Source organism: Mirounga angustirostris, unplaced genomic scaffold (genome assembly GCF_029215605.1).
Source record: "Mirounga angustirostris isolate CCGP_5_RB_7025 unplaced genomic scaffold, mMirAng1.0.hap1 SCAF_4, whole genome shotgun sequence".
Classification (NCBI taxonomy): Eukaryota; Metazoa; Chordata; class Mammalia; order Carnivora; family Phocidae; genus Mirounga; species Mirounga angustirostris.
The window spans coordinates 184255915-184281513 of record NW_026991712.1 but is presented as its reverse complement, the minus strand read 5'-3'; the positions used below and the strand labels follow the sequence as shown (position 1 = coordinate 184281513).

General features: G+C 52.2%; 1 protein-coding gene across 14 annotated transcripts in view; it reads right to left on the bottom strand.

Moving 5' to 3' along the window:
- Positions 1-71: 71 nt before the first annotated feature.
- Positions 72-25599, bottom strand: part of RERE (arginine-glutamic acid dipeptide repeats) — a 427124-nt gene continuing 401596 nt past the window's right edge. For all 14 annotated transcript variants that reach the window (XM_064589979.1, XM_054513156.2, XM_054513158.2 and 11 more), the window contains 11 exons: positions 12348-12510; positions 11310-11402; positions 10708-10907; positions 9345-9506; positions 8716-8829; positions 7129-8459; positions 6798-7020; positions 5780-6500; positions 3850-3996; positions 3120-3300; positions 72-2761 (listed from right to left, as the gene is read on the bottom strand). In XM_064589979.1, coding sequence (XP_064446049.1) covers positions 2728-2761; positions 3120-3300; positions 3850-3996; positions 5780-6500; positions 6798-7020; positions 7129-8459; positions 8716-8829; positions 9345-9506; positions 10708-10907; positions 11310-11402; positions 12348-12510 — 3369 coding nt within the window. In that variant the 3' untranslated portion in view covers positions 72-2727. The remainder of the gene's footprint in view (positions 2762-3119; positions 3301-3849; positions 3997-5779; positions 6501-6797; positions 7021-7128; positions 8460-8715; positions 8830-9344; positions 9507-10707; positions 10908-11309; positions 11403-12347; positions 12511-25599) is intronic.

Sequence of the window (25599 nt, the reverse complement as noted above, 5' to 3'; positions counted from 1 at the left end):
AGGTAGGGGCAAGTGCCAAGACCCCCACCCACTCCCAGGAATGAGACACAGTCCGCTGGTGAACACCCAGCTGCTGTAGTGTAGCTTGGTTTTATTTATGTCCACAAATCTTTCAAAAAAATTACAAAATACTCAAATGGAGAGAACACAGAAGTCACGATTTCTGGGTGTCTACTCTGTTTACACTGTGTTATCTCATGGCAAACTACTCATATATACACTTAGCTTCAAGATATATATAAACGTAGCAAATCAGGATGTACACTCTGCTGCCGCAGTGGAACATGAAGCTCACTCTGGACAACATTCAACAAGATACGTACAGAACACAGAAAAGCAAAACCGAACTTCAAACAAAAGGAAGGAAAATCCAAAAGGAAACCAAGGGGTCGGGCTTCAAAGACACTGTGAAGGTCTGGGGCCTCCTCAACAAACTGTGGCTGACCAGGTGAGGGTTTCAGGTCGTAGGTCCTTAAATGGAAGAATCTCAGTGCTTCACCTTGGGATATGGGGGAAAACCAAAACCTAACGAGAAAACACCTTCAGACAGTCTTCAAGTAAAGACTTCTAAGTACTTCACTCTGTCTCCTCTTTGGAAAAACGGATGACACAGAGAGGCGGTCAAGAAGGTCTAACTGAATGGCAGGCACTGTGTTCCACCAAAAGGAAAACAGAGATGCAGAGGAGGTGGGGGCCTCAGGCAGGAGCTGCAGGAGGGCCAGCCCTGCCCCCAGAGGAAACAAGTGCCTCCTGCCCATGTGGCCTGAGTGTGGGGACACAGGGCTCCTTTGAGCTCGCCTCCCTCTAAGGAGCTAAGTTAAGGCAGAAATGGAACAGGAGAAAATGAAAGAGAAAAGCGACAAACATTTCCAGAACATTCCCAGCAGACAAAACAATCCTGTCTGTCCCAACTGAAACCAAACAGTTCTAATAGAAACTGGAAATGCCCCTGATGCAGGTTTGAGTCCAGAACCTGAATCTCAGCTAATGCCTGCTGGCTTCTGGGTCAGCGCGCCAGCCTTCTGGTCCTGTCCCCAACTGAGCCCCAGTCCTGGCCACACCCCACACCCACCGACCCTCGTGCGCTCTGCCACGTCATCTGGCAGCTCTCCGAAGGGACTACCATACACAATGGCAGAAGCGGCCCTCGAGTCTGGTGGGGGGATGGAACAGGAAAGATCACACCCTGACAGAAGGCCGGATCCCCAGGTGCAGACATCCCCAGGTCCCCCGCCCTCCGCCCTGGAGAAAGCACACCATGCCTGCAACTCAGAAAGGAGAGGTGGACGCTCCGCGTAACAGCCGGAGCCCTCAGACTGGCAGCTCCCAGGTGCAAGAAAGCCTGCCTTCTCATTCCACATCAGCGGCTGCGACTCTCGTTCCTACTCCCAGGAGAAACAGTGGGATTCAAATGGTGTCCCCAGCCGATGTGGGTCACCACGCACGGACCTGCTCCTGGGGGAGATGCACAGGCCGCCACCCACAACCATGCCAACTCCGGGGCCTCCAGCTGCGTGGCCAGGAGGACCTGGCCTCCCCACAGGAAGATCCTAATGATGGCACACACAAAAGAGTTTTGTTTTGTTTTTTTTTTAAAAAAACAAATTCCTCTGGCAAGTGTGTGTGCTGAGTTCTTTGTAAGGAATGGTGTTTTCTTGAATTTTCCAGAATGTTTATGAAATTGTCAGAGTATTTAAAAAGGCAGTTCATCCAAAACAACCAAATGTGTGTGCATAGAAATCTAGAAGGAAATCTACAACCAGACACACAGAAACATGTGCTTTCTATCCTGCAGAGACAGAACAAGGTGGAAATTTAACTCTTGCACTCCTGGGACAAAATAAAAACAGTTTCATCTAACAGATATCCGCACCTCTGGCAAAGCACAAGCTAGGAACAGACAGAAGTGAAAATCAAGGCAGCAAAACAAAGAAACGGTCCGTAACATCATCCCTGCAGACCCCTGGATGCTCACTGCTGTGACCGCACCGCGTCCCAAGCCTCTGCCCGTTTGCAATTAGTAACGCCCATCTGCTCCCTTTAATTAAAGGGATAATTATATATAACTTTTTATTAAAAAATCAACTCTGTATTCTGTCAATAGCTGGTAGGAATTCACAATTAGTGACATGGCTGGAAAAAATAGATCAGAATAGTTTGTGGAAGAAAAAAAAAATGCCATTCTAAAATTATTTATTTACAGACGTAAAAAGCCATGCTGCAGAACTTTCTCAAATTATGAAGATCTCCTACAATGTATTAAAATAAAAGTTTTTTTAAAAATTATAGCTCTTGGATTCCAAACTCATATGCCACCTATCTGCAAACCTTGTGGGTTCTGGAACACACGTAACTGAGTGTGTCTGCACGCACAGTGAAGGGTGTGAACTGGATTCTAGCACCTACCAAGAAATCAAGGAAGGAAAAGAAAACTAAAGCCAAACCCCAAGATTGCAGGGAAAGTTTTCTGAATGTTCAGTCCAGTCCAGGACACACTAAGTTTCTGGGGGACTGTCATGCAGGGAGACCCAAACCAGTCTCAAGGAATCCTCTCTACAAACAAACACTATTATGCTGATAACATTTTTAGTGGTGGGGTTTTTAAATATATAAAGAAATCTTTAGAAGATATTCTTTTTGCTTTTGTAGCTCATATTGTATGTAAAAAGTCCTGTTTCTCCCCCCAAGAATTGGGGTTTCCACAGCCAGCGCTAACAAATAAATAACTTATAACTGCTTGTCACCTTCTTTCTTCAGTCGACTAGAAAGAAAACAAAGGGAGAAAGTATTCAGCACCAGGCCTGGGAAGGTGGGACCAGGCATGCAGCTCGAGGGTGCAGATGACCGGAGTGGCCTCCCATGCAGGTGACCCTCCCCCCTCCCCTCCCTCCCATCAAGATGGCTCCGTGGGAGTCCCCTCCAGGGCCAAGAGGCCAGGGCCTGCAGAGCCATGGGGAGGAGTCTGGCACTTGCTGATATGGGAGGAGCACTGTGGGCACGGCCAGGAGGGGCAACCATTAGGCTGGGTCAGTGGCCCACAGGTGGGGTACATGGGAGCCCACAGGTGGGGTACATGGGAGAGCGAGCCCCCACCCCCTTCTGGCCCCGCCCCACCTCACCTGTAATAATCTTCCTGACTTGGTAGGTGGCCACCATGCATGTGGGGGTGTCCATGCAGCCACTGCTGTTCCATGGCCAGTCTCTGCAGCTCTGCTGACTGCGCATGCATGGCCTGCAGCTGGTGGGCTGCAGACATGGGGGGTGGGATGGCCCCAGGCAGGTCTCGGGGGTAGGGGGTGCCTGCCAAACACAAAACAGCCTTCAATACAGAAAGGCCAGGGGAGTGGCCAGGATGAGGCCAGCAAGGAGGTCAGGTCAGGAGATAGCCCTGCGGGGAGGAGCAAGAGCCTACTTACTCCGCAGGGCCCCATGGAGCAGAGGCCCCCCCCCCCCCCCCCCCGGAGAGAGAGGAGGCCCAAAGTACTGTCCCTTGGATCCCCTGACCCTGGGGGTGGAGGTCAGGGGAGGATGGAATATGCACTTCCTCGTCCTCAAGGTTTCAGGCTCTTCCTTCTTCAGAGAGGCCTACTCTGAACCCTCGGTTTAGACTCAGCACCTCTGTCACTCCTTCACCTCACACTGTCCTTGTCCTGGCTCTAAGGACTCATTTGTACTCATTCACCCCCAGCTTTCTGAGGGCAGGGGTTTGCCTGCCTGGTTCCCAGGTGGATTCTCAGCACACAGAAGGTATTTGTTGAATACGTGGATGAATGAATGAATGAATGAACGGGACATCAGATACCAACCCAACTCTCAAACAGGCCCATCCTCCCCCAGGCGCATTCTTACCAAACACTGGATGACGAAGCATCTCGTGCTCATGGGGGGGCTGTCCAAGCAGAGGATTGGGGAGGGTGCCAGGGGGATAGGGAAAGCGAGCCAGGTGAGGGCCAGCGGTCAGGGGGTCAACCAGTGGGTGCACTGGGCCTGCTGAACCTAAAAAAGAGGCAGAAGTCCAGATACAAGTGGTGCAGGGCTCTGGGGCTCTCGCCGTGTCCGCCCTCCTCGGCCGTAATTACCAGTGACTTCCGTCTCACCACAGCCGGCTCCCGGCCACCAGGGCCACCAAAAATCCTGACCCAAAGTGGCTGCCCCCACCCCAACCTGCAGTAAAGTTCCAGAAAGTAACACAGAGGTAAGTTCACACGCTATTTCCTCCTCTTATTCCTGAGCACCCTGCACCCCTACAAGCAGAGTCTCCTCCATGCTGTTTTACTGAGGACCCTTGGTCATCCAAGCCCACCTGGCCGAACACCCTAGGCCTGCCCTGCCCCTGTCAGGTCCACAGGGACCCCAGGGCTGCCTCCCCGGCCCTTCACCCACAGAACCCACAGGGGGTCGGCAGAGTGGGTGCTGCCAGATGCTGCATGCCGTTGGCAGGGAAGAGGCTCACTAAGCCCTGCTCTCTCCTCTCTGGGCCCTGGGCCCCTGTCCCTCTCTCCCTGCAGATGTCCCGTCCCACCTTCAAGCCCACTCCAAAGTTACCTTCTTGACAAGGCTTTCTCATGGCTTTCTAATTACAACCTTGCTCCCAGCTCCCCTGTTCCCTCCCCCTGGTTAGCTGTCCTCCAGACCCCGGCCTGCTTTTCACACTCCAAGATATACTGACTGACTGCCTCCAGACTGGGCCGGTAAAATGGACAGGGTGGTTATCGGCATCTACAGCTGTGCCTGACATACCACAGGTGCTCCGTAACTATCTGTCAAGTAGATGAATGTTGTATGGACGAATGACTGCCTGTCCTCAAACAGCACTAAGACACATCCACTGGTTACACAGGGGCTTAGACAGCCCATGCCGGGCGGCATCAAAGTTCCAGGTGTCAGGACCATGGAGTGAAAGGGACAGCTCCCAGGCTTCCCCAGAACGATCTGCCTGGACAGAGTCCACGCTCCCCACATCAGGGCTCGGTGCAGAGGTGGAAAGCAAGGTGCTGCCCTCCCCACCTCTGGGCCCTGCTCTATCAGTCACCTTCCTCCCCAGCATGGAGGCAGGTCTGGCCACTGTGAAGTCCTGCATGTGGGCTGTGCCCTGGGACTCCATGGCAGGCCTTGGTTCCCGAGTGCAGCCCAGCTCCTCCCACCCCACCTAACCGGTCTGCAGAGCTATAGATGGAGCAGGGACCCCAGCTGTACCTGTCTCTGCCTTTAACCCAGCTGGCCAGTCGGCAGAACTTTGGGAGCTCTCATTCCCAGAACGATGGGACTGGGTGGCCCTGACCAGATGAGCCAAGGCCCTGTACCCAAAGAGGGAACAGGAGGACTGTTCTTTTAAGTTCTCACTGAAAGATACCCTAGAGCCTCCCTGGGTGTCTCAGTTGCCTCCACCTGGGCTCCAATGCCCTGCCTTGCTCCTCAGGCCCCACTTCCTGCCTTTAACCCGACTCCGGGAACACAGGCTGCTTCCCACTATCCCCGGCACCGGAGGCACGGGGCCAAGAACCTAAGCTTTATCCAGGAAACTGCAAGCAAAGGGCCCCAGGGTGACTCAGCGTTCTGGGGACTTGTAGCTCTGGAGAACAGAGGGGCTGGGCTTGGAGACAAAGGCTGTGGGTGAGGGAAGCAACGAGAGGGTTCCCAGACAGACGCAGATCATTCTCAGCTGTCAGGAATGAGGGATTCCTTCAGGAAAGAACCGCCTCTGCCTCTGCCCTGTGCCTTGTTAGACCAGAACTCAACCCACGTCGCCCTCTCACAGCCCAGCCTGGGGGTCACCCACCTTGGTGGAGGGGGTCCTGCTGGTGGAGGTGGAGGTGCGAGTGGATGTGTGAGTGCTGGTGATGGTGTGGAGTCACGTTGAACATCTGCAGGCGGGCCAGAGGGTCGCTGGTCAGCGATGCCATGCGCTCGGCGTGGATCCGCTCGGCTGCCAGTCTATCAGGGTAGCTCATCTCGGGCCTCAGCTGGGGGCCCGCCAGGGCCAGTCTCTCCCTCTCCAGGGGGTTCAGGCCCGGGTGGAAAGAAGCAAAAGGGTGGGGGCCCGCAGTGGGGGGGATGGTGAGGGCGCTGTGCCGGGCGAAGTGCTCCATGGGGTTGGTGGCTGGGTGCAGGGGGTCCAGCTCCGGGGGCTTCACCTCGAAGCCTGGCTTCATCCTCTCCCGTAGCTCCCGCTCCCGGATCTCCCGCTCCCGGAGCTCCCGCTCCCGGAGCTCCCGCTCCCGGATGGTGGGGTCCACGTTGTAGAGGCCGGGCATGTGGTAGGCCAGCAGGGGGTCAGTGGGGTTGAGGGGCATGTAGAAGGGGTGGTTGCGGTTGGTGGGTGACATGACGTGGGGCCGAGCGTACTCGCTCAGAGTCCGAAGGGCAGGCGTGTCGGGCCCGATGTATGGAGGCACCGCGGCAATGGTGGTTGGTGGCGGCTCGAAGGATGGCCGCATGTGGCCGGGACCACTGAGCTGGGGGTCGCTGAGGCGGCCCTCGTGGGCTGAGCTGGACGCCTTCTGCTGAAGGAAGGGAAGGTGTGAGGGGCAGGCGCTCACTCTGCAGAGCTGAGCCTGGCCCTGCTGCCATCCCGCACTGGCCAGCCAACGTGGTCCATCCACCCAACACCAAGAGCAGGCCCCAGCCATGGCCAGGGACAGGCTTGGGCCGCAAGGACATGGTCCAGCCGCTGCTGGGACAGTCTGCTTTGTGCCTACAGCTTCCCTTGTGCCCTGGATGGGGCTGTGCATCGGAGAGTGAGCCGCAGAGCAGAGCTGGGGAGGGACCCCCCGCTGCCTGGCTGACCCCCAACTCACGGCTGCTCTCTCTGCCTCCCGCTCCCGCTCTCGTTCCCGCTCGCGCTCTTTCTCCTTCTCCTTCTCGCGCTCCCGCTCCTCTCGTGCTTTCTGCTCAGCCTCCCGTTTGGCCTTCTCGATGGCCTCCTCCCTCTTCTTGGCCAGTTTGGATCCCGCCAGAGGCATGAAATACAGGTCTGTCCGCGCACACGAGTTGTAACCACGGTCCAGATGTTTGTAGAACCTAAAGAAGGCCACGTCTCTCGCTGGGGCCCCGCCGAAGCCGCAGCCTGCCCCAGCTGCCCAGCCCGTCCCTGCCCTGGCCGTGCCCGCATTCCTGGGGGGCCAGTACCTGGCTGACTGGCTGGCATGGCTGGGGGTGTCCACCACAGTGGGCTCGGGGGACGGGCTCCTAGGTGGGGGAGGTGGGCTCTCAGGCTCCTCAGCATCATCCAGAGCCTCTTCCTTGATCTGGACCGTGGGGAGCGGGCACGCTGTCCCCCCGGGTACACTGCCGCCCGAGGGAACAGCAGCAGAGCAGGGTGCCTGGGCCGAGGGGCCAGGTCCCGCAGGTGGGGTGGAGGTGGAGGAGCAGGTTGGAGGGGTGATGGGAGGAGGTCCCCCAGGGACAAAGGGGTGCTGAGCAAATGGGGGCTGGGGGGGCACCTGGTGGAGGCCCGCTGGGGGGTGAGTGGCAGCAGCAGGAGGCAGGCTCTGGCTCTGGGTCAGCACTGGGGGCTGTGCAGGGGAGGAGGGCAGGGGCTGGCTCTGCGGCATGAGCTGCAGGGGAGGGGGATGGGCTGAAGGGGGATGGTGTGTGGACAGGGAGCTCAGGGGCTTCAGTGCTGGAGGGGGTGGGAGGTTGGCATTCATGGAGAAGGGCGAGGGCCCGGAGAGGTGAGGCGGGTGCTTGTGGGCTTGGGGGGCCGGCAGCTGGGGGATGGGTGTGGTGGGGGGGGGCTTGATGTGGGGCATGGCCAAGGGGGCTGGCGGCAGGGGCTGCTCCCGTGGGGGCTGCTGGGGCTGCAGCGCTGACTGCGAGGCTGTGGGCTGCAAGGAGGCGTGAGGGAGAGCTGACGCCTGGGAGGCCTGGGGAGGGAGGCCGAAGGGCTGGGGGGGGCCTGGGTGCTGCAGCAGGGGCCCGGCCTGGAGGCTGTGAGGGCCACCTGGGCCCTGACTATGCAGTGGGGGCTGGCTGTGAGGTGGGGCGGCAGTCTGGCCAGCTGGCACGGTCAGAGGCTGGAGCGGGGGATGTGGTGAGGGCAGCCGCTGTGGGTGCAGGGTGGGCGCCTGCTGGATATGAGCATGGGGAGCAGGAACCGCCGGGGCCTGCGGCTGGCCGGGGGGCTGGGAGGCCGAGGGGGAGCCCTGTGGAGGGCCTGCAGTGGCACAGGGCGCGGGCCCTGGTGTGGGGAGCTGGGAGGTTCCTGGAGGGGCGGTGGAGGGCACTGGAGGGGCCGCACCGGGTGCCCCCTGCAAGGCTGGGGGCTGGGCCTGCAGCATCTGCTGCTGGGCCGAAGAGTCCGAGTCGCTCTCGTTGTCCTGGGGGCTGGGGATGCTGGGGGACGTGCTGCGATTGTCCTGGTCGATGTCTTTGGGGTCACTGCTGCCCTCATCGTTGACGCTGCGGCTGTCCGAACTCTCTCCTTCGCCTTCCGATGGCGAGTTGGGCCGGCTGATCTCCTAGGGCCAGAGATGGTAGGGATGAAGCTCTAGGAGAGCAGAGCCTCTTGCTGCCCTGCGTTGCTAGCGAATAAGGCGGCAAGCCTGGCCCCAGAGACCGCAGGTCCTCCTTTGACCCGGCCAGTCTCGGGAACCAATCTAGGTCCCTCCCTAGGAGATGGGGCACCACTAGGCCCCAGGAAGAATCTGGGCTCAAGGCCTCTCAAGGGGTGTTAGCTGCCAGCTACAGTCACAGTGGCTCAGCTGCGCATCTCACCTGGGTTTTCGTCTTCTTGGAGCTGGTCCTGTCGGCCTCCTCTGTATCAGAGGCCACCTTCTCCCGCTGGCGCTTGGTGCTCTTAAGGGGGGATGAGGCTTCCTCCTTCACCTTCTGCAGTGGGAAAGCCCAAGAGGGGCATCAGGCCAAGGGAGGATGTCCCATCAGCCTCAGCGGGTAAATGACCATGGTTTGCTGACACCTTGCTCCCGAATTCGGAGTTCCATCTCCAGAAGCAAGAAAGCTCTGGAAGGGACTAGCTGAGGCCAGGAAAAAACAAGTATCTGGGGGTGGAATTAACTTGGCGTGGGGGGTGGGGGAGCGGAGAGGAGGGAGGAGCCTTTCCAATTACACCCTACCCTTTGCCCCTGAGGCCTTGGGAAACTCAAGGCAGAGATGGCCCCCAAAGGTCAGTGCTGGGAGCTGCACTGGACCCCCCCTTTCTCCAGACCCTAGACCCCAGGCCGCAGTCTGCAGCCCTAGTCTAGGGCAATGCTGATGCCCAGGGAGCCTCCAGGAACATCCTGCAGCCCTTATCTGAGGGAGCTGAACATCAACTCCAGCAACCTGGGGTTTTAATGAGAGGCAGGGCCAAGCAGGCCCACTAGCCTTGGGGACGGGCACCTCACCTTGGCTGACTTCTTCACGGTCTCTGCTTTACTGTCATTGCTAGAGGTGCTGGCAGCGCTGGGCGAGTTCCGGCCACTGGAGCGGATATCTTCATTGATGGGCGAGGCGCGACCATCAGGGCTGGCTGGCTGCTTCTTTCGACCACTGCGCAGTGTAGACATCTGCCCACCCAAACCGGAGGCTGGTGAGACTAGACCCCAGCACACACGCAGGAGCCTCAGGAGCAGACCTCACCACCAGCATTATGGCAAATACCAGGCCCTGGCAAGCACAGGCACCTCTGGCTGTCCCTCGCTGTGTGGGGGGTCAATATGGAGCTAGGGGAGGAGGGGGTGAAGGGGTGGGTTCACATGGAAAAGAGCAATTCTTAAACCCAAAGCACTCCTCTCTAGGGATGGTCCTAGATATTGTGTGGTAGAAACGAGCAAGATTTTCTGAGGGGCAGAAGTCAGCAAGGGCCGTCTACTCTGCCAAGTTCTCCAGAATGACAATCATACGCTCTGCTTCAAATCACCTCACTCTGCTTATTCCACAGAACTGCCTACTTCCTCACCCAAACCAAACCAAACACCTGCTGAGTTCACCTGCCAGTACGAGAAGTGACCCAAAGGGAGAAGCTGTCAAATAATGTAGCTCAGCTCCTAAAACCACAAGCACTTGAGCACGTTTCTGCAAAGCCATGGGGCTCAGAAGAGATGGGGGGACAATGATGCACGTCAGTCCATCTGCCGGGTGGCCTGGGAACAAGCAGCCTTGACAAGATGCTAGGGTCAGAGGAAGGTGGACGGTGCCATCTACATGCCTGTAAGGGCCACTGGGGAGGCCAGCCACAGGGAAGGACCCTGGGGCATTCCCCAGCTCCCGAGCTGGGAAAACCCTTGCTCCCAAAGGTCCCTGCTGCCACATTTCCAACCTGGAAAACAAAACCTCTTTATGAAAAAGCCTATACAGTGAGGAGATAAATGTACCAAAAGTTTCTAAAACTGAATCAAGTATTAGGGAAAAGAAAAGCACCTGCAAGTTTTAAACAGCAGAGAGATGTCACACTACAGGTGGTGGGCCCAGGGTCCACAGGAAAGTTGGGAGACTTGGAAAGCCTGCACTGAACCAGACACTGATGCCTAAGAGTTCCCTGTAAAAGTAAGCTCAGGACGTGAACCCCACTGACGACACGAGGCAGGGAGGGAGAAAGCAGAGGCTCTTTCCAGACTCACAGACAAAACAAATACCTCTGAGCCAATCACTTCTTGAAGGGGGCTGGTTCTCTACCTAAAATGAATCGCTTCCCAGCCTCCTGGGAAGCACAAGCCCCAGCATCCTAGTAACCTGAAGTGGCCCGGGTCGCCTGCCCTGAGGACTCACCGAGCCACGACTGCGCCGAGTCCTCATGCTATGCTTCCCACTGAGCCCATCATCTTCCTCTTTGACAGGTTTGAACATGAATGGGGGAGGGTCCACAGGCTTCTCAATGGGGGGGAGCTCGCCGTATTTCTTGAAGTGGATGCGGCAGTCTGTGCAGAGCAGGATGTTCTCCCGGCCCCCGTGGTGCCAGTCTTTGGAGGCTGCGTGAGGGAAGAGGAATGCGGGTGGGGGGCCCTTCCATGGGCTCAGACAGATGCCCATCACTCACTCTGCTGCTGCCTGCTCTCTCCCAGGGCGGGAGAGGATTTCAGGAACATCCACCCCCCTCCCCATCTCATGGTGCCCAGGAGGAGATGGCAATAGGCTTCCCAGAAACACAGGTACCCCAACCCTGACCACACTGACTGTAAACGGGGGAGTGACAAAATACACAGATTTCTGCTTTCTCAAGTAACCCTGAAGCACAATGCAAATGTCAAGCCAATGACACTCTGGCAGGTCTTCAACTGGATTCATGAAATGTTCAGAACCTGAAAGTGCCTGAGCCTGGCCTGTCTCGGTGAATGCTCCCACTGTTCCCCCCACCCCCGATCCCCACTTACTGGTGGTAAAGCAGTGGCGGCAGGCGTACCCCTTTAATTCCTGCTCGCTGTCTTCACTGTCAAAGTCATCCTCGCTGGCTGAACTCAAGTCCACTGGGCATGGCAGGAACACAACAGGGGTGGGGGAGAAACCATCATGCTTGGCCAAGACTGGGACCACCTGTGACCTGCCCCAGGCTCTAAGTCACCTGTCAGAGCGGCCTGGAAGGCTGAGGTGAGGCAGTGTTCATGAAGGACCACTCTGAATTCCTCAGGGCCAAGAGATCAGAACGAAGAACCCGTGTGCGGTAGGTACCCAAGGGTCTGCCCTACCCTATTTTTGGAGACTGGTGTCACACCTGAATCCTGGCGTGGGAGGCACTGATACCCACAACTGGGAATGTGAACAGGCGAAGCACATCCATATACATTCCCTGACACATCCAGGCATCCTGAGGAGCTCCCTCCCCATCGAGTCCTACACCCCTCCCCCCACCCCACCCGGCACAAATGGATTATTTCTCGTTTGCAAGTGCAACATAAGCAGCCCTCAGGCTGAGTGCCACGGGCCAGGACAGAACCCCTAGGCCCACTGCTGTTTGCTAGGTTTTAAGGGTTAGGAAGGTATCATATTAGACTGCACATCACACTGGGACCAAGAGGAGGATCTTGGTAAAGCAGGAGGAAAAAGAAGAAAATGTTAATCTGCTCTTACTGCTAACACAATACCAATGCAATGAGACTCAGACAGTACGTCATCTACGAAGTGAACAACCTCCTCCGAAGTTACTGAAAACACCCCGAGAGATGGTCAAGACTTACATTTCCCTAAAAAATTAAAATGATGTTGAGTTTATTTTAAAAATTTAAATGCATGAATAATTCGTAAAACTCTCCTACCAAAACCCCAAAGTCCGCGCTACATCTGGGTGCGGACTCTGCACATATGCACAGCACACACTATGTCCCCAACCTGTACTGTCACAAGGATGCCTGTGACGGTGGGCCCAGAGCTGGGACAGTGCACGTGTGGCTGCGTGGGAGAAGTCCCTCACTTACGGAATTCGCTGGAGGGGGGTCTGGAGGGTGTGCTGACGGGTGTGGATGCGGTGCGGGTCTTGATCCTCCTGAACACGGCCTGCCTGCGGTGCCTCCGATGGGCCCGGGAGCTGGCTGCTTCGGGGGTTTTCTTCCAGTAGTAATAGAAGGTGATCAGCTCCCCCTGCAGGAGAGAAGGCTGGATGTGACGGAAGGGTTCAGAGGGGCTTTGCTTTTCCCGCTCCCACAGCACGGCAGGAGAGGCAGCTGGTTCCTAACAGCTGTGCTGGAAATGAGCACAAAGGACAGTCGTGAGAGGAATGGGGCTTGCTCAAGACACACCTGTGAGCTGCCCACTAACTGGGTGAATGGGCTTGTCCCCTCAGCCCAGCAGAGCAGAATTTTTAGATTTCAAGAACATTCGTTCATTCAACAAGTATTTGCTGAGTGCGTACCATGTGCCAGATGCCACCATGGAGGTACGCCAATAAACAATCGAAAAGAAGGAAAATCCCAGCCCTCCAGCTGTGTGTGTGCACAGAGGTCTTCTTCACAGCATTCCACTGAAATCATACAGGTATGACAAGGAAATGCCTGGACAGTTACATTATTCCAGAAAGAAGCAAAGGAAACAACTGAGATGATGCGGAACTGGGGTCAAGAAAAACAGAGACCCCAAATCCAGGAAAACTGCTCCGCAGCCTCTACCCCAATCTGAGTGCCCACATCGGGACAAGCTAGTACAGCATCCTGACAGTGAAGACAAGGGAAGACCCTGAGGGACAGACACAGTGGTGCTGACGCAGAGGGAAAGTGCCATATGTCACAAGGCCAGCCTTTATGGCAGAAGGAGCTATTCTTTCCATGGCCCAGCAGAAAGGAAGGCAAGAAATCCTTAAAAAACAAAACACAGCAAGGGGGTATGAGCCCAAATGCAACTTTTAGAAAGGGGGGCAGTTTTCGGGGTGCCTGGGTGGCTCAATGAGTTGAGTGTCCAACTCTTGGTTTTTGGCTCAGGTCATGATCCCGGAGTCGTGAGATCCAGCCCCTTGTCAGGCTCCGCGCTCAGTGGGGAGTCTGCTTGAGATTCTCTCCCTCTGCCACCTCCCAGGTGGGCAAGGGCGCGCATACTCTCTCTCAAACAAATAAACCTTTAGAAATAAGAAAGGGGCACTTTTTGCTACCCCCACCTCCAAGAGCTCAGCAGGCACACCATACACACCAACAGGTGAATGGCATGTTCGGCGAACCCTGGTTGACACAATACCGATTTCTTAAACATCCCAAGATAAAGTACCTTTACCTGGAATTAAAAAAACCAAAAAACAAAAAAACCATTAAAGCAGCGAAAGTGTGTAGTTCATATTGATTTTCTCTAACTGAATCAATCTTGTGGACAATCAATTAGCGTGGCTGACTACTGTATCCTGGGAAGCCGCCCTGTGGGCAACTCGTACCCCAACGTGGGAGCCACTTGGCCAGAGCACCACACTGCCTCACGGAAGGCTCAGTGCCCTGTGAATGGAGGAGCCAAGAGAGAGAAACAAAGATTTTGTTCTCTAGTGACCTAAGATCTAGCTGGAAAGACCAGTACTGGGGAGACGAAAGTGGACAAACAAGGGCAGATACCAGGCGACAGACTCTTGTGATCGCTGGAGCATCCAGTCAGATGAGGTTTCATTAAAACACCCCCCAGAAAGCGATGGCCTTAGAACGATGAGAAGTGAGTTTGTAGAGAAGTGGACAGCTTTTAGGTGGGGAAATGGTTTCTGCAAAGTAGGCAGTATGTGTGTGCCGGGTGCTCACTACTCAGAGTTGGGTTCTGTGCCTGTGCATTTTCTAAGTGGGACCACAGCTGTTGTCAGATCCTTAAAGGAGCCTGTGATTCAAAAGGAACTCCTGACTGGCTCCCGTAAGCCTATAGCATGCATCTCTTGGAGCTGTGGTTATGTTTCAGTCTTTCCAAGTGCCACTTAACAAAATGCTAGTGACTGCCAATATTTAACAGATGAAGCATGACCCCAGGCCAAGGAGGCCAGGAGTCAACCACCAAGGACGAGCACACACAAGTCTGCAAGCTCACCACACTCTTTTCAGTTCCATGAGACAGTAACTGAGCGATAAGGGAAAATGTAGGAATGCCTTTGGATTTCTGTCCTGTTTGTCTATCACATGTTACTCCACAAATGTAGGCTACAATTGTCCCTGTGGTGACTGGAGCATCCTGAGCCCCTAGGTCATGATCCGAGAACCTCCTGGCTCCTGCCTCTTCACTTCCTATTTTCCTGACTTGGAAAGTCACTTATCTGTACTGATCTTTTGGTGTTGGCTGGCTAGAGGGAACAAATTCATAAATCCACTAGGGGATTAAGAGACCTGTGCTGATATAAAACTGATCGGACTCTGGTTTTCCTATGAGAAAATACAGAACAAAAGCCAAGGCAAGTCACTGTTACCCTTCAATACTTTGTCAGAGTGACATGCTCTATCGGTTCAAAAAGACAACCAGTGCAGTAAATCATGGCCCAATCCCAAAACTAGAAGGAAGAATGTGAAACCCCGAAGTGGTACCTCCCACTGCCTCCTCTAGCTGAAGTCATTTTAGGGGCCAGCAGATGAGAGGCCTGGGATGTAAAAGGAAATGGGAAGCTGCAGGACACAGAAGGAATAAAAAATGGGAGAGAAAATGAGGGTCTCTGCTAAATCTCAGCTAGAGCGGACGGCAGTTAGCAGCTGCACTGACGTCTCCACGCAGCGCTGGTCTAGCTCCGTACTGCCTCGCGCAGTTACAAGGGATCGGGGTGGGGGCGCCCACCCCACCTCCGCCGCCACCCATAGCCAAAAATCCAGGTACAACTTCTGACTTTCCTAAAACTAACAGTCTACTGCTGACCAGAAGCCTTACCAATGATATAAACGGTTAATTAACACACATTGTGTATATTATTTACTGTATTCTTGCAATATGTAAACTAAAGAAAATGCTAATAAGAAAATCATAAAAAAGAAAAAATATATATAGTGCTGGACTACATAAAAAAAAAATCTGCTTGTAAGTGAACCTGAGCCGTTTTAACCCGTGTTAAGGTCAAATGTATTTCTATTTCTCAAATATGAATGTCTGAAAGAGTTTCAAATGGTTTTAAAAGACAGCATAACTTGCAGATAAAATCGGGGAAGCCAGAGTTCAGTGAGGCTATGACACCAGACAGAAAAAGGCTCAGGAGAAAAGCACAGGTTCCCAACTTTAACTTCCACTCCTGCACTGTGTACTCCTAGAGTATGTGAGAAAATTAGGACATGACAAAGAAACCTAATATTGAAATAACAAAAACTTTTTGTCAACACTTAAATAATAGCTTTTAGGGGTCCCTGGGTGGCTCGGTTGGTTAATCATCTGCCTTCAGCTCAGGTCATGATCTCAGGGTCCTGGGATTGAGCCCTGAGTTGGGCTCCCTGCTCAGCGGAGAGTCTGCTTCTCCCTCTCCCTCTGTTCCTCCCCCCAGACTCATGAACTCTTGTGCACGCATGCTCTCTCTCAAATAAAGTCTTAAAAAAAGAAAGAAGGAATAGCTTTTGAACAAGGAAAAGGAGGGCGCCTATGTGGCTCAGTCAGTTAAGTGTCTGCCTTCAGCTCAGGTCATGATCTCAGTGTCCTGGGATCGAGCCCTACACCGGGCTCCTTGCTCGGCGGGGAGCCTGCTTGCTTCTCCCTCTGCTTGTGATAGTGCATGCTCTCTCTCTGACAACTAAATAAAATCTTAAAAACCAAAACAAGGAAAAGGAGTCCAGAACAAATTCTATTATCTGAGTACCAAGGATCAAAGGACCGGGCCAGAAGGAGTCTCCACTAGAGGCCTACAAATTAGTTTGGAAAATGAAAATACAGGAAGATGGGGTAATGACTAGAACTCTCATACATTGCTGGTGAGAATATAAAATGGTTCAACCACTTTGTAAAACTTTGGCAGTTCTTACAAAGCTAAACAAACATTTACCATATGACCCAGCAATTGATTCCACTCCTAGGTGTTTACCCAAAAGAAATAAAAACATATGCTCACGCAAAGACTTTTATACAGATGTTCACAGAAACTTTACTCTTCATAGCCAAAAGCTGGAAATAATCCAAACACCCCTCAACAGAAGAATGGATAAACATATTACTGTGCACACATTTACTAGATACTATTTGGCAGTAAAAAGGCACAAACTACTGATCAACTTGACAATATGGATGAATCTCAAAACATCACACTGAATGTAAGTAGCCAGATACAAAAGGGTACTGACTGTATAATTCCATTCCAGAAAAGGCAAATCTACAATCACAAAAAGTAAATGAGCCTGGAGGACAAGGAAGTAGAAAACTACCTATAAAAGAACGAGGAAACCTTTTGGGGTGAAGAGAGTATCGTATGAACCGACTATAGTGTTATTTGCATGGAGGTACAGTTATCAAATTGTTTGAACTGTGCCCCCAACTGAACGTAAAGTGGGTGCATTTTTATGGTATAAATGGTATGCATACCAATTACACATCAATGAAGTTGACTTAAAAAAAAATCCAGGCCAGGTTTTATTAGCTGCCTCTCAACCACTGTAATGTCTACGAGGGGATTAAACACTGGAATGGAGCGAATCTAGGAGGATTAGAAACAGCATACTGGTGACTGCATGGGTGGCTAGGTCTTGAGCACAAACAAAAGAACATGTCGGGAAACGCTTTGGTTCTACAAATAGGGAATGAGGCAACCAGAGGCCTTACCAGGAACGAAGTCAATTGAACTTTAATCAAACATGCATAGTGTGTGCTGCAGAGACCCGCTGCACGTATATTCAGGGAACAAAAGCTGTTGCAGAAATCAATAGCTTGCTGAAACATTAACACAGGCAATCATTGATCAAAAGGCAGCTCCACAAAGGCAGCCTTGCAAATTAGCTCCCGCCTTTGCTTGCAAGCAAACACAGAGGCATCAACGTGGACATGAATGGCCGGGGCCGATCGTTTTGTTCCCGATGCTCTCACCCGCCGCACAACAGGGCCTCCCAGTCAGCACACCTCACATCTCCGTGCTGTAACTGCACACAGCACGAGCGAGCAACTAAACTGGGTTAGTGCCTGGGCAAAAAAGGAAAGGAGAGGGGGCGAAGTCCTCTCCAATTGACAGCATTATGGGCTGCAGTGCTTGCCAAGAGAAGCGCTTAAATCCACTGGTCTATATTTAGCAGATTCTCTCTCCCTCCCCAACTCTTCGCCTTTTCTTTGGTGTTAAGGGCGCAGGGGTGTGCTGGATTTTCCCAACTGGTCATATGCAAAAAGCCACTGGCAATAAGGGATTTGCTCCTGGATTTAGGCACCAGCTCCCCACCCTGAGGCAGGATCTCTACACAGCAGGTTTCTCCCCAGGCAAACCACTCAGGGGTAGAGAACCAGGCCCCATTTGGTTTCTCTGATTTTCCATCAAAATGAAAACATGAGGCAGGGAGTGCCAGGCAGAGAAGGAGGGGGGAGCTATAAGGTGCTCAGGTGCTCTATCTGGGTGTGTGGGGGCTGGGAGGAGAGAGGCAGGTTGACAAAAGGCTCCAGGCACCAGCAGACAGCTCAATCACAGCCACTTCTGTAATCCAGAAGCTTCCTGGGCTTGGCCACCTGGAATTAGTAGGAGGACTGGTTCCTTCTCCGCAGTCACCATTGTACTTCTGTGCTTCCTTGTGTTAGACTGTGAGTCCATCAAGTTCACATAAAACATTGGGACAATCTCCCTCTATGCCCCCCTCCCCCCCCCAGACCTTCTGAACTGAAGCAGTTGTGGGGGGAGGGCTGCTCACCACTTACCAGTAGCTTTCGGGTATAAACTCCTTTCAGGTAAGTTCTGCTGGTATGGCTGGGCCCAGTTCTGCTTTACCTTGGGTGAACAACAGACTGGCGACGTGTTCTCCAGGGCCCAGGGCAAGCATCTCACTGTACGTGCGTGGGTTAAGAGCGAAGCCAGGTGGGGGGCTACATGCGGGAGTTGGCAGCCCTGCCGCAGGAGACAAGCTGACCAGGTCTCCTTCCTGTCTTACTAGCAGGTTAATTTACCTGTAGCCACTTGGTGAGTTAAAACAATGTCCACAAACATGACTGTTATTTAATTTCCCACAGTCACTGCACTGCAAAGGGAGGGGAACCTGTAACTTGTCCTGCCTGACAAAACACACACACAATATTTTTAAAGGAAGATAAGCTGCATGTCTTCTAAGGGACCCTGGGGGAAGGAAGGCACAGAGGCAGCAAGCAGGCTCTGTAAGCACTGCAAGTGTCAACCGGCCACCTGGTGAGCACGGCCGCACCGTGGTGAGCGCCAGTCCTGGGATCTCTTACACCTTAGCGCGCCGTTACCTCAAGAAAGGAGCTCTCCAGGAGGCCGATTTGGAGGCAGGAAAAGGTAACCAATTATTTTTGTCCCATGCGAGAAACATAAGGGTACAGCCAGGAATAAGTCCCAATTTTTGTGATTATAACACTACTGCCACAACCACACAAAAAAAGGCATGACATCCTGGGGTGGGGATAGTGGTGTGGGGGTGGTACGTGGCAGAAGATGAGGTCTAGGGACCCCAGCATGCAGACCATGGGGTACCTGCAGCCTGCCATCTACTATTAGGCTAAGGAAGGCCTCCGTCTCTTGGAAATAACTCTCTTCTCACACACTCCTTTCAATTCAGTGTACAGAGTCGTGTTTCATTATCTTCCATTCTCACAGTGGTTCTGTGACCAGCAGAAAAAAAATGGAGAACTGCTGGCCTTATAGTTACGTCAAGGAAGGCCCTGAGAAACCAGTCCGTGGTCTGTGCATGGAGGGGCAGGGAAGAGGGAAGGAAGGAAAGACTCTACTCTGGGTCCCTGCACCACAGTGAGTGCCTAGGCGCCAGCCTCAGAAGGTTGCCAGTAGAGGCCACCCACAAATGCTTCCTCCGCTGGGGAGGGGAGCTGCCGCTCACTTCCTCTTCTGCACCAAAGCTTCAACAGGCATCCTCAAAGAGGGGCAGCAGGGGAGAGCGGGGGTGGGGAGGAGGCCCGGGAAGCTGCACATGGATAACGGCATTAGAAACAGAGCTTCTCGGGGCGCCTGGGTGGCTCAGTCGTTAGGCGCCTGCCTTCGGCTCAGGTCATGATCCCAGGGTCCTGGGATCGAGCCCCGCATCGGGCTCCCTGCTCTGCGGGGAGCCTGCTTCTCCCTCTCCCCCTCCCCCTGCTTGTGTTCCTTCTCTCGCTGTGTCTCTCTCTATCAAATAAATAAAATCTTAAGGGGCGCCTGGGTGGCTCAGTCGGTTAAGCGACTGCCTTCGGCTCAGGTCATGATCCTGGAGTCCCTGGATCGAGTCCCGCATCGGGCTCCCTGCTCAGCAGGGGGTCTGCTTCTCCCTCTGACCCTCCCCCCTCTCATGTGCTCTCTCTCTCTCAAATAAATAAATAAAATCTTTAAAAAAAAAAAAAAAAAAAGAAACAGAGCTTCTCTCTGAAGCTACCTTACAGGCTCCTCAAGCCCACCTGCCACTGCCAGCCGATGTGATGGGACGGGACCCGCCGTGTGGCGCACCTCTGCACACAGCTGACATAGCCCACCACAGGGGTTAGAAAGTAAGCATTTAGAAAAAAATTAATTCTTTGAGACCTATTATTAACTGTTCCAATACTACATATTTTAATATGAATATGTAGAGAGAGTACACTAACTGTTCTCCCAATGCCTTATCCTGCATGCTGAAGTACAGTTGGTTAGAATCAGGGTGTTGTTCCCCCGCAAAAACTCTGTCTGGAGGATGCCCTTCAGTTACCATCCGGCCCCTTCTTTGGGGACCCAGGCACAGAGGAGTGAAGAATCCCACCACTTGCTGGATGGAATGGAGAAATCTAAAGCTTTCCTTTCCTTCCTTTTTTTTCTTTCTTTTTAAAGGTGTGTTTTTCCAGAGAGAAGTTCCAGCGAGCAATGAATAGTTATGAAACCAAGGTCCCAAACCCAGTAGGGGCAGGAGGGAGAAGGAAACATGGCACAAAGCTGCTTCTCAGACTTCATTCCCCAGCCCAGGGCCCCAACAGTGGTCAAGACCCCAGGGGAATGTGGCTCTGGCTCTGGGAGCAGATCAGGAGAGCCTGCGTGGGTCACGTCCCCTGGGAAGCACTCTAACTGGAGCGCTCTGACCCTGCAGCTGAGCTTGGCCCCCCTGACATCCACGACCACCTCTGCCTGGGAATTACAGCTGCGTTTCTTGGCAAAAACTACTAACTCAGGGGCAGTGAAGCAAGTCAGTAAAATTTCCTGGCACAGACTCCTATGCAAGTCATTCTTTCCTTTCACTCCCTGAGGATTCAAGGGCTGGAGCTGACAACTGTTCCGAACATCTGAGGTGAGAAGCTGGGCACTGGGTAGAACCATGAGCTATGTTTAGGAGCAGCCACCTTTACAGATCTTTTTCCAGCAGGCAACTGGTTGTCTTCCAGCATCGACTCTGGTAATTAAAGCAGTGCTCTCCTGGGCTCCTTTTGTTAACCAACCGAATCCCCTAATCCCTGAAGGAGCCCCGACACTGTCAGCCGTCTCTGCTGCTAATCGTTAAATACCAACTCTGTGGTCTCAGAGTGCATCTGACAGAATGATGATCTGCTTGAAGGCACACAGCAGAATCACTGCCATCTGCGTGCAAGAGGCTGCAAGGGCACCTATCTAACGTGCCACGCAAGAGGAAGCCGGAGGGTGAGGAGGCAGCCTGTCTCTGGGCAAGGCAACCTCTCCTCCCCACCTCCAGCTCCTCTTCTGGGGAAAGGTAAGGGTAAGGGAGGAAAAAGATGACTCGGGAAGTGCGTGAAGGTCTTCTGGGTTTAACAGGTTATAAGAAGAGGCCACACTGACACGCTCATAGAGATGTTCCGGGGCCCGGCACTCCCCCAACATCTCTTTAAAAAACCCTAGTTGAGGGGCGCCTGGGTGGCTCAGTTGGTTGAACGTCCAACTCTTGGTTTCGGCTCAGGTCATGATCTCAGGGTCATGAGATCAAGCCCCATATCGGGCTCCGTACTTGGTGGGGAGCCTGCTTGGGATTCTCTCTCCCTCTGCCCCCCCCACTCACATTCTCTCTCAAATAAATAAGTAAATCTTAAAAATAAAATTCTAGTTGAGAGATTAAAGAATTTTTTTTTTTAAATCATGATTACCACTATTTATACACTGTGGAGGAACTAAAACAGTTTTGTGGGGTTTTTTTGGGTTTTTTGTTTGTTTGTGTTTGCCAAAATTGTAATGAGATTTCCTAAACTCTGTGTTGCTTTAGTTGCTGACCTCAGCCACTTGGGGATTCTACCTCTGGTCCCACACTGCTACTCAGATGTCCAGACTTGAGGTCCTAGGGTGGACTTTCCTCTCCCACAGAGACACGCTCAATCTTCCCAAAGCCCAGCTCTGACCTTGTCACTTCCCTCTCCAAATCAACGAAGACTCCTCAAGGCCAATAGAACAAAGGCCCGGTTGCTTTGCTGTCTCTCCCAGGACTTTCCCTCTGTCCAAAGAAGACCCTTCTACTGCATTCCCCACCTCTCACAGCCCTTGATTTGCGCCAAACACGACGGCCAGTTATGCTGTCCCTCAGTGCTTCCCTTCTGCTCGTGGGCTACAGCCTTGCAAGCCCCGCACCACTGTCTCCTCGGTGTCTGGATCTGAGTCCTTACCGCTCTGCGCTCAGGTCTCCACAGATGCCATGTTCTCCTTAAAGCCTTACTTACCTGTCTCCTCACCCCCCTGAGGTCATCACGATGCCTGCATGCCTACACTTTTTTGCACTTGCCTCTCTCCCAGTACACCCAGGCTCTCCTTTGGACCATAACCATGAATGAACCTGTCTAACATCCCCAAGACTGTGTCTACTTCTTCTGCAAGTACCCCAGAGGTCTAAGATAATATCTTGATGGAATGAGTATTTCCTGAGCATTAAAATTCACCTGAAATTAAGTCTAAAAAATTAACCTCTGGGAAAAAGATACCAGACTACTAACCTTTTTTCCCAAGTAAGGTCATTAAAAATAACTGCTACCTGGAGGCACCTGGGTGGCTCAGGCAGTTAAGCATCTGCCTTTGGCTGGTCATGATCCTGGGGTCCTGGAATTGAGCCCCTCATCGGGCTCCTGGCTCAGTGGGGACTCTGCTTCTCCCTTTCCCTCTGTTCCTCTCCGCCGCCTGTGTGCGCTCTCTCTCAAATAAATAAAATCTTTAAAAAAACAAATAACTGCTTCCTGATCTCACCATTAGTTCATAAAAGAAATGATATTTTATCTCTAAAAAAGTAGAAAAGACTGACAATATCCAAATAAGAGTTCCTTAATTTGATATCTAGTGTTACGAAAAATGACTATGTTGTTCTTATTTTTGTTTCATTTTCCAGGGGCAATGGAAGCAATGCTCTCAAGTGCTCTGTAAGAGGCTGACAGGAGGGGGTGGGGCTGAGGAATCCACCTCCTCCTTCAGCAGACCTATAAACCAACAATCACCTTTTACTGGGCTGTGAAATCTACAACGATGAGGGCTAAGCACTTTAAGTGTCTTCCGTACCTTAATATATTTAATCTTCATAGCTACCCTAGTAGATAAATAGCTTCATTATCCTTGCTTTACAACTGAGACAATCAAGGCACAGGGTGACAAGTCATGTGTCCAAGCTCACACAGCTTCAAGCCGGTAGCCCCAGGGGTCAGGTTCCAGAGTCCTGTGCTCTTAACCATTCTGCTGTGAATTGAGGGGAAATATATGTTTGTTTGTTTTTAAGCCGGAGGCTCAAATTTGGGTTATCTTTCATCTACAAAGTAACTTAAACCTCTTCCACGGACCTTGAATAGGCAGAGAAGCAAAAAAGGGCACTGTGCATCCCTGGTAACAATGGGTGGCCAGCCTTCCCACTGCAGGGTGGAGCCAGCCCCCCATGCCGCACCCACGAATTACGCACCTGGCCAAAGCAGGGGTACCAGGTTCAGAAAAACATTTGGTAGACACAAATGCACAATCGGAATGACACACAAGCCTAGACAAATACGTTCTACTTCCCGTACCAAGAACAAACTCCAAGGACTATATCGGACAGACTCTGGGAGCCCACAACCACGAGCACCCCCTCACAACCTGCTCACCACGCCTCAAGCCATCCAATGGCTTAAGCTAGGGGTGAAGACCTGTGGCCCACTTTTGGCTCGAGACTACATATGCCAAAGAGATGTGCGAAGCAAGTGAGCTTCACAGGCCTCCTCACCTGAGAGTTTGATCAGGTAGAATCCCTCAAAAAATGACTTCGGAACATGCTACAATACATCTTTCCAAATTACCTCTAGCGAGAAGCATCTATCTAGAACGGTGGCTTCGAAGTGTGCTCAGAACTGTGGAGATGACTTGAGGGCCACTGGGTAGATCTCCTGCACCTCTTCCTATTGCCACCTCTCCAAGTAGCTCCACTAAAAAACCCATCAATCGAGCAACACATAGAAGATTCTTCCATTTAACCAAAAATAACAACCGTAACAAAAAAATAAATAAGAGATTTAGAAACGACTTGTTTGAAGACAGAGGTCAAGGCCATCACAAATTGGTCTAGAGCCCAGCCTGGAACAAAGTACCCCCCCCGGCCCCGTGTGGGGCCTGCACCCGCCTGTGGCACAGAAGCCTGGGCAGCCCCAACGCAGCCACAAGACTGGCTGTGTCTTAACTCGGGACCCACACACAAGGGCCCACACAGGCACAGGCAGGGGCCTTTGTCTCTGGTTTTACTGAGCTGTTGAAGACTTAACATTTTAAGTACAACTATGCCAACACCAGGAATCTCGTGTTCTCTGTAGGGCCCCCCAAACTCCCAAGAATTTGTTCGCTGAAATCAGTTTTCTTTCCTATAAGATGAATACTTCATTATTTCCTGAATTCATTTTATTGGAGTTCAGGAACAGGGCAAGTGGGATTTCACTGCTGTCAGTTCTATTACCACATCACCCTTCTTAATGTTTTCTTGTTCCTGTGACAAAACCACAATTCTACCAGCAAAGGGGGAGAAGAGAAGAGAGGCAAAGAGAAAGCCATAAAACTGTTAAAAGTGCTATTCTCCATCTCGTAAACATTTTTCTATTTATCGGCCTTTCATTATATGTGCGATCTTATTATCCCTGCACAGTATCAAAGTGACACCGTCAGGGTCACCCTATAAAATATACATTGGCAATGTAACATTTAATGACGGGAACAGGACAAAAGATGAAGGATGAGAGAGGGTGGCATGCTGCAGGACATTTTTAAAGGGATCATCAGTTATATCTCTGTGCATTTCCCGAGGTGATAACTGAATGACAGGGGCTGGAGGGAAATCCATTTTTGAGCTCAGAACGGACAGTTAGGAGAAAAATGTTTTTGTATTGGGAGAATGTAATGACTGCCAGGAAATGGGAACAGCTACTCCAGCAACATTTCTTCTTCTATTTTATGGTTTTTATGGACGCATAGCAAATTCTCAAGTACAATCCATTTCTGTAAGTTGAATTTTAAAATAAAGGACAGGCTTCCTCATTTCAAAGAAAGGAGGGAAAGGGGTATTTAATTTTGTCACTGTATCACATTTGTTTAATAAAAAGAGCAGAAGCAAAGATTACCCACCCTTCAAGGCACACAGACACAATTCCACACCCTCCTTAGATGTAGACGTGAAACATGTCCTCTCTTTTCCCTGAATTTTGGATTCAACCTAAGGCAAGGATCTTAGAAAAATCCAAACAAGCTTGCAAACCAAATCTGTGCTCGGGTCTTACACACGTGACTAGTGGTTGTTTCATAGAGGCTTTTTTTTAGGAGGAAAGAAATCCAGGAAGGAGGGTGAGGGGGCAGCAGTTGCCTTCACAGAAGCTGTTAAGGGCTGAGTTGTGTGTCTCTCCCCTCCCCTCAAATCATATGCTCAAGTCCTAACCCCCAGCACCTCAGAAGGTGACCATATTTGGAGACAGGGTGATTAAGTTAAAATGAGGTCATGAGGGTAGTCCTAATCCCATCTTACTGGTATCCTTATAAGAGAAGGAGATTTGGAAACACATGGGCACATAGAAGAGATGGCCATCTACAAGCCAAGGAAAGGGGCCTCAGAAGAAACCAACCCTGCTGACACCTTGATCTTGGACTTTCAGCCCCCAGAACTGTGAAAGAATAAATTTCTACTGCTTAGGGCCCCCAGTCTGGGGTACACTGTTAGTGCAGCCCTAGCAGACAAATACACAAGC